Source organism: Ipomoea triloba, chromosome 6 (assembly GCF_003576645.1).
Source record: "Ipomoea triloba cultivar NCNSP0323 chromosome 6, ASM357664v1".
NCBI classification, from domain to species: Eukaryota; Viridiplantae; Streptophyta; class Magnoliopsida; order Solanales; family Convolvulaceae; genus Ipomoea; species Ipomoea triloba.
Window position 1 is genome coordinate 1,324,457 of NC_044921.1, and position 8,166 is coordinate 1,332,622.

The following is an 8,166-nucleotide window of genomic DNA, read 5'->3' on the forward strand; positions in this document are numbered from 1 at the left end:
AACCCCTCAAGGTCACAAGTTGGACAGTTAGTTAGTTTTCACAATTCCAAGCATACAGTCCGAAATTTCATTCACCTCTCATTGTGCAAGGGCCTTCAGCTGATCCCACTAGTGGGAACGATGTACAAAACCTAATCAAACGACCTCCCTTATCGCCAAAGCCCAACATAAAAGTAAGTGAAAATAGATACATGGGCCTCTCTCCGCCAGTGGCTTGGGCGGTTACTCATTTTTCTCACTTCCCAGGGTAACATCGTCAAGCAACCCGACTTCACATGGAGTTCCATGCGTTTTTCGAAGGCAGTGCAATGGGTGCTTGAATCCTAGCGAAGCGGCTTCCCTCATCTCAATTTTCTCATCTCCTAGGACCATTTTATAGTGAACAACCGACTCCAGATAACATTTGTGTATTAGAAGACTATGGTTGTTCACCACCTAGCGAGATGGCTTTCCTCGTATCTTATCTCGGGGATTGGCCTTATTGCCTTTTCTACTTATTTCTCCAATTGACAACCCCTCATGCCTTTTTCTTAGGGAAACAGGGATATTTCACTCAATACTCACAATAAGCTCTCCTTTTGCCCCATGTTCTATTCTATGATAATTCAATTCCGGGCTTCGCTTAATCTTATCTTTCTGAAATTAGAGGTTGCACACTCCCACTTCGAGAGATCCTTAACTAAGGTCTTTTCACAATATGAGGTGAATACCACACAAGCATGCAACTTTCTCAAAATTTTAGAGGTCAAGGAAGGGGTACTTCCAAGGTTATTCAAAGAGTAAACTTTTTGGCACAGATTAAGCATTCTTCGAAGATAGAATGAATAATAACACATGCTTGTGGTTTGATTATTTTTCAAACAAATGATATAGAGCTTCTTAATTAAAATTTTCATTAAGCACAGCTATTTCCACACTTTAGACCAAACATCGTCCTCGATGTTGATTTAGAATATGATAAAAGAAGGAAACAACAAAACATGTATTTTTCCACACTTTAAAATGAAAACATGAGGTTTAAAGAAAAGATAAACAAGGGATAAGAGGTAGATGACCTAGTAAGCATCCCATGTCATACTGCTCCAAAGTGCTTGAATGGATGATTCTCATGTTCCTGCAATGAGATCTGCATGGAAGTATGGTGTCTCCAAAAAAATAGGGAATTTCAACTTGGATGTTATTTTATCATAATAAAGTAAAGATAGTAATAAAGCATGGTAAATAACGGGTTGCCTCCCGGTCAGCGCTACGTTTAACGTCTTTAGCCCGACGAAACTGTCATGAAGACTGTGCTACTCCTCTTCCCAGGGTATTAGCCTGCAACACTGGATTATCCCTTGTGTATTTTCTGTTCCATAATATTTCTTGACTTGGTGGCCATTCACTTTGAAAGAACCTTTTTCAGGGTGCATGATCTCCAAGGTTCCATAAGGAAATACTTTTGTAACAATATAAGGCCCAGTCCATCTTGATTTAAGTTTCCCAGGAAACAATCGCAGTCTAGAATTGAATAATAGCACTTTATCTCCCTCAATGAATTCTTTGTTTCTCCTAATGTGCATGTCGTGGTAAAACTTGGATCGTTCTTTGTAAGATCTGGATGTTTCATAAGCCAACAAACGCCATTCTTCTAGTTCATTCAATTGAAACATTCGCTCCTGCCCTGCTGTGAATAGATCTTCATTTAGTTTCTTAATAGCCCAATAAGCTTTATGTTCGATTTCAACTGGAAGGTGGCATGCCTTGCCGTACACCAATCTGTATGGAGTGGTACCTATCGGTGTCTTATAAGCAGTTCTGAAGGCCCATAATGCATCGTTAAGCTTATCAACCAAATCCTTTCTATGCCGAGATACTGTCTTTTCCAATATGGCTTTAATATCTCTGTTTGCATTCTCGACCTGCCCTGTAGTCTGAGGATGATAGGGCACTCCTCCTCGGTGCTGTATTCCTTGCCTTTGGAGTAGTCTCCGCATGGGTACGTTCCGGAAGTGTGTCCCCCTATCGCTGATCACAATTCGTGGTACTCCAAATCTTGTGAACAATCGTTTTAGAAACCTTGTTACACTTCTTGCGTCATTGTTCCGCAGTGCCTCTGCTTCAACCCATTTGGAAACATAGTCTACTGCAATAAGAATATATTTAAAACCTTTGGAGTCCGGAAATGGTCCTGCAAAGTCTAGTCCCCATATATCAAAGATTTCGCACGCAAGTATGTAATTCTGTGGCATCTCATCTTTTCCGGTGATGTTCCCAGTTCGTTGACATCTATCACAGTTTCTGACACAGATTTGAGCATCGCGAAATATGGAGAGCCAGTAGAATCCTGCTTCAAGTGCTCTCCTAGTAGTTCTGTTAGCTGAGTGATGGCCATTTCGATAGCATTCTCCGAGGATTTCATGTCCTTCAGCTTCCGTTACGCATCGGCGAATTATTTGATCTGCGCATACCTTGAAAAGATACGGCTCATCCCAGAAGTAGTAGCGAGATTCTGATATTAATTTTCTTCGAGCATGTATATTTAAAAATTCTGGTAACTTTCTTCCTACAAGATAGTTAGCCAGATCTGCATACCAAGGCGTGAGATAGAGACCCATTAGCTTTTCTTCTGGAAAATATTCATTGACGTTCCCAATGGTATCCTGTCCTTTTTCATTCTCTAACCTTGATAAATGATCTGCTGCACTGTTTTCAACTCCTTTCCGGTCTATGATAGTTACATCAAATTCTTGCAATAGTATAATCCATCTGATCAACCTCGGCTTGGCTTCCGATTTAGACATAAGGAACCTGATGGCTGCATGATCAGTATGAATAACGACCTTTGACATTAAGAGATATGATCTAAATTTGTCTAATGCAAACACAATTGCAAACAATTCCTTCTCGGTTGTGGTGTAGGCTTGCTGTGGCTTAGTCAACATCCTACTGGCGTAAGCGATAGGCTGAAATTTCTTATCGTTTTTCTGCCCTAATACAACTCCAACAGCGAAATTACTTGCGTCACACATCAATTCAAAGGGCTGATCCCATTTTGGTCCTACAAGGATTGGAGTGTGTATCATGGCTTCCTTCAAACTCTGAAATGCCTGCATAACATCTTCGTTTAACTCAAAAATGGCATCCTTTTCTAACAACTTAGTTAATGGCCTTGCGACTTTCGAGAAGTCTTTTATGAACCTTCTGTAAAATCCTACATGCCCTAAGAAGCTTCTTAAAGATGTAACATTGTGCGGTGGTGGTAGGGTCTCAATGATTGCTGTTTTAGCCCTGTCGACTTCGATTCCCCTTTTTGAAATCTTATGTCCAAGCACAATCCCTTCCGTGACCATGTAGTAGCATTTCTCCCATGATAAAGCCAAATTCATTCGCTGACATCGCTCCAAAACTTTTTCCAAATTTCCAAGGCATTCCTCAAAAGTGTTTCCAAAAATCGTGAAATCGTCCATGAAAACTTCCATGAAATCGCCAATGAAATCTTCAAAGATAGCCAGCATACATCGCATAAAAGTGGCGGGTGCGTTACAAAGACCAAATGGCATTCTCCTGTATGCGAATGTACCGAAGGGGCAAGTAAATGTGGTTTTCTCTTGATCCTCCAAGGCTACTGGAATTTGAAAGTATCCGCTCATTCCGTCCAAGAAACAGTAGTAGCCATACCCGCTTACTCTTTCGATCATCTGATCTATGAAGGGTAGTGGAAAATAGTCTTTACGGGTAGCCTCGTTGAGTTTTCTATAGTCGATACAGACTCTCCATCCAGTTATCTTTCTCGTAGGAATCAGTTCCTGGTTATCATTTTTAGTGACTGTAATTCCTCCTTTCTTTGGTACCACGTGAGTTGGACTGACCCATGTGATATCTGAGATAGGATAAATCATTCCAACATCCATAAGCCTTATCACTTCGTTTTTCACGACTTCAAATGTATTTGGGTTAAGTCTGCGCTGCGGTTGTGCCACAGGCTTGGATCCTTCTTCCAACAGAATCTTATGTGTGCAAATGGCCGGATTAATCCCTTTTAAGTCAGTCATTTTCCAACCTATTGCTTCCTTGTTTCTTTTCAGCACTGTTATCAGTTGTTCTTTTTGCCTCTTTGAAAGGTCTGTAGCAATAACAACTGGCAGTTCTTCCCCTATCCCTAAATAGGCATACTCAAGATGAGCCGGTAGAGGTTTTAATTCTCCTTTATGCATTATTTCATCATCTTCTTTCCCGTTCCTATTTTCATCATCATATTCCCCTTTCAATTCATCAAATTCATCTCCGTCATTTCCAACCATTCCCTCCGAGACTTCTCCAACAGAGTTTATATTCTCAATAAATTCAGAAGTGCAGTTACCATCAAGCAAATTAAAACGATCAACCTCTCGGTGTAAAGCAATATGTAAAGAATTAAGTTCATGTTCAAAAGCAATTGAAATCATGCCTCTTAACTTTAGGTATTTCGTATAAATAATCAATTTCATCATGCACATAATCAACGAAAAAACATTCATCACTATCTGAAGGATATTTCATTATTTTAGTCACGTCGAAGCTAGCAGATTCGTCTCCTACATGAATAACAAGTTTGCCTTCTCCCACATCTATTAAAGCTCTAGCAGTTTCCAAGAAAGGTCTGCCCAAGATGAGAGGAATCTCTACATCTGGGTCCATGTCTAGGATCACAAAATCTACAGGAAAAATAAATTTATCAACCCGGACTAAAACGTCCTCTACTATACCCCTGGGGTACTTAGTAGATCGGTCAGCTAATTGAATGCTCATGCGTGTGGGCTTAAGGGTTCCTAGCTTCAACTGTCGATATAATGCAAAGGGCATTAAATTGATGCTAGCACCTAGATCTGCCAGGGCTCTATTAAAAGTCGTTCCTCCTATATTGCAAGGTATAGTAAAGCTTCCAGGATCTTTTAATTTTCTAGGCACATTCTTATGCAATATAGCAGAACATTCCTCTCCTAGGACAACAGTAGCAGTTTCAGCTAATTTCTTTTTATTTGATAGAAGATCTTTAAGGAATTTAGCATACCTTGGCATCTCTCCAAGTGCATCGATGAATGGCATATCGACGTGTAATTGGCGTAGCATTTGTAGGAATTTGTCGTATTTGGCATTATCGATATCGGTGCGGAATCTCTGAGGAAATGGAAGTTTGGCTTTCGGCACAGGCGGTGGTTCTTGCATGATTTCTTTCCCTTTCCTAGAAGGTTGCGTTTGTATTTCTTCCTTCCTGAGTTCGTCTTCAATTGTTTGCTCGGCTTGTGTTGAATCAGTGATCTCTTCATTTTCCACTCTGGATTTTTCCATTGGGGTTGATTGTGGAGGAGGTGGAACATCGTCTGGAAGTGCTCGTCCGCTTCTCAAAGTTATAGCATTTACGTCTGTTCCTCCTTGGATCATTTCCATGATTTTTGCGAGAGTGCTTTCAACCGTTTGAAGAGGTGAAAGTGTCTCATGGCGTAATTCTTGTATCTCTCCAAGCATTTCTTTGGTAATGATCTCTTTAAGTCTGGCGTTCTCCTCCCTCGTTTCTCGGATGAAGTCATTCAGGCGTTGCTCGAGGGGGATTTGACTGTTTTCAGGTGGAAAAGGCTGCTCAGGAGGAGTAAAGGAATAGGCATATGCACAGGATCCATCAACGTCCTCACCACGCGTGTGAGTCTGCGTGGAATTATTCCAGTGAGCTCCCACGCCGGTGCACACGCGTGTGGATCTCGTGGCAGGATCACAGCTCGCGAAATTTTCAGAAGTTTGATGTTTTGGCTCGTCGGAATGCATTTGAGGGTAATGAGGGGGTATTTCGTAAGTAGGATATCTCTGGGGTTGAAAATGTTGTGTTACGTATGCTTGCTCATGATAATAATTTGGTGGAGGAGGTGGTGAATAATGGAAAGGAGGTGGGTAAGGGAAATGATAGCCATGATAATAGTGAGGGTGTGAGTATGAAGGTTGTGGATGTGAAGGGTAGTAGGGATTTCTACCGTATGGTATATGACCATGGTAAGCTTGCTCATTAGGTGGAAGTGGATCCATGATTTTAGCAAAGACTTCCTGCAATCAAATTTTTCAGGCAAAGAATCGGAGCACAAGAGGTAGCTCCTTTCACAGATTAGTTCAAATAGTGTGTGATTGGGTGTGAAAGTGGAATTAGTATGTAACACCCCACTTTTTCCACTTAAGAAAATATGGGTAATTTTTTTTTTAATTACAAATAACTTTTACAATAGCGGAAGCTTTCAACAACAAAAGGAAAAAGGGTGTTATGCCACGTTCGAGTATCTCATACTCAAACGCACAGGCTAAAACTACTTAACTAAAACCATCACAATTCTTACTAATACAAGATGAATTGTATGGATTTAATTACAACCTTTATAAAAAAAATCTAACGTGAATCACTCTCATGCCAATGCTCCAAATTGTCATGCAACCATCACCTGCAATAATAACTAAGGGGGAAAACAAAGTCAGCACGACGGCTGGTAAGACTTACTCCACCCCGTAAAACATTTTTCACATAGCACTTAGCACTTTGGAGCACATAATTCCATATTAACCCCATAGAATATTTTATACTCAACCACATAATCATTTTTAGTCCATTAGAATATACTCATTCTCAAATCAATCAATTTATCGTGGATTCTAATTTCATATAACATTTCATAATAAATAATAATCAAATAATCATTTAATTCCTCATAAAATACTATACTTTCACAACTTATCATTTTCATAAATAATAGGATTCAAATACATATTCACTCACATAAATAATTATTTAACTCCACATAAATTTCCATAATATCCACATTTTTTTCCATTTTCATAATAGGATTTAATCCTTTATTTACCATAGTATACTTTTCAAAAAGTCATATTCTCAAATTTCTTAAAAATTTAACTTTGTGCCATACTTGCACACTATAAAATACATATGGAAGCACATCAATCACACATAAATGGAACAGGGTCCTTTATTCTTAGGCCCTAGTGAACGGTGCTTTCCACACATCCGAACACTCCACATATTTCCCATGTCTAATGGAAACAGGACTCTAACCTTAAGTGTGCACACCCCCGAGTGAGGATTCCAAGCCTCACCGGGAAGTTACTAGCCCTAGTATTCGGGGATTTTTCCTACCAAATACTCCTCAAAACAAGGTACAAAGACCCTAGTGGTAGGCATAACCTAACCACTCCTCAAATCAACAGGACAATAAATGCCCTAGTATCCGGGGAGTGTTCCTACCGAATACTCCGCAAACAGGGTATGAACCCTACTGGTAGGTTTACCCTAACCACTCCACAACAGGGCATAGCCCTAGTATTCAGCATACAACTGAATACTCCACAATTTCCAAGTCACATATCTTCCATAAGTTTTAAAAACATTATATGTAATAAAATACAGCCCTTAGGCTCTCAAAATCATTTGTTTCATTACTTTGCATATTAACACTAAATATCAACTATCATAATCTCAATAAATATAATACTTCATTAATCATCATAAATTCACCAAAAATCATAAGTACAAATATTATGTACTCCCATATCACAATTTCTAAAATAATAATCCACATATACAATCAAAACACAATAATTTCTTAATTGTCCCATCAATTCATAAATCATGTTTTCACAAGAAATTTCTAGTTTCACCATAAATTTTCAATTTCACAATAATTCATAATTCTATAAAAATTCACAATTTTCCCAATAATTCATACTTTCATAAAAATTCATATTTTCAACTCATATTTCCACAAGTATTCATACTATCACTCCTTCACCATAAATTCAAAATTTATAATATTCAAAAAGCCCATAATTTCAATAAATATTATAAGTTTACTAAATATCATAATTTCAATAATTATAATAAATTCATCAAATACTACAAATATCAATAATATGCATATATTCAAATATTCCACATATTTCATAATATTCCATATAATTTCACAAATTATGTAAGTTCATAATAATCATTATAAATATCATAAATCATTCAATAATAATAATAAATCTATTTTAAATAGATTTACATACAATACCACATAAGCACGTATTTAAATATATATATATATATTACAGGTAATTTATATTCTACTTAATATTCACCTAAATTCATATATTGTCAATATTTCATGTATCCAC

The 8,166-nt window shown here is 38.1% G+C and overlaps 1 protein-coding gene across 1 annotated transcript; it reads right to left on the reverse strand.

Annotated features, from left to right (window-relative positions):
* Positions 1-4,407: 4,407 nt before the first annotated feature.
* LOC116022454 lies at positions 4,408-6,036 on the reverse strand. Its single transcript, XM_031263179.1, has 2 exons — positions 5,707-6,036; positions 4,408-5,595 (listed from the first exon to the last, which is right to left on the reverse strand). The coding sequence occupies exons 1-2, from the start codon at positions 6,034-6,036 to the stop codon at positions 4,408-4,410; spliced, it is 1,518 nt and encodes a 505-aa protein (XP_031119039.1).
* Between the last annotated feature and the right edge of the window lie 2,130 nt (positions 6,037-8,166).

Excerpts from the sequence above, each read along its gene's own strand:
- LOC116022454 (XM_031263179.1), bottom strand. The coding sequence starts at position 6,036 with ATGGATCCACTTCCACCTAATGAGCAAGCTTACCATGGTCATATACCA. Across the intron at positions 5,596-5,706 it reads CTGCCACGAGATCCACACGC|CCTTTTCCACCTGAAAACAG; the intron begins GTGTGCACCGGC and ends CCTCCTGAGCAG.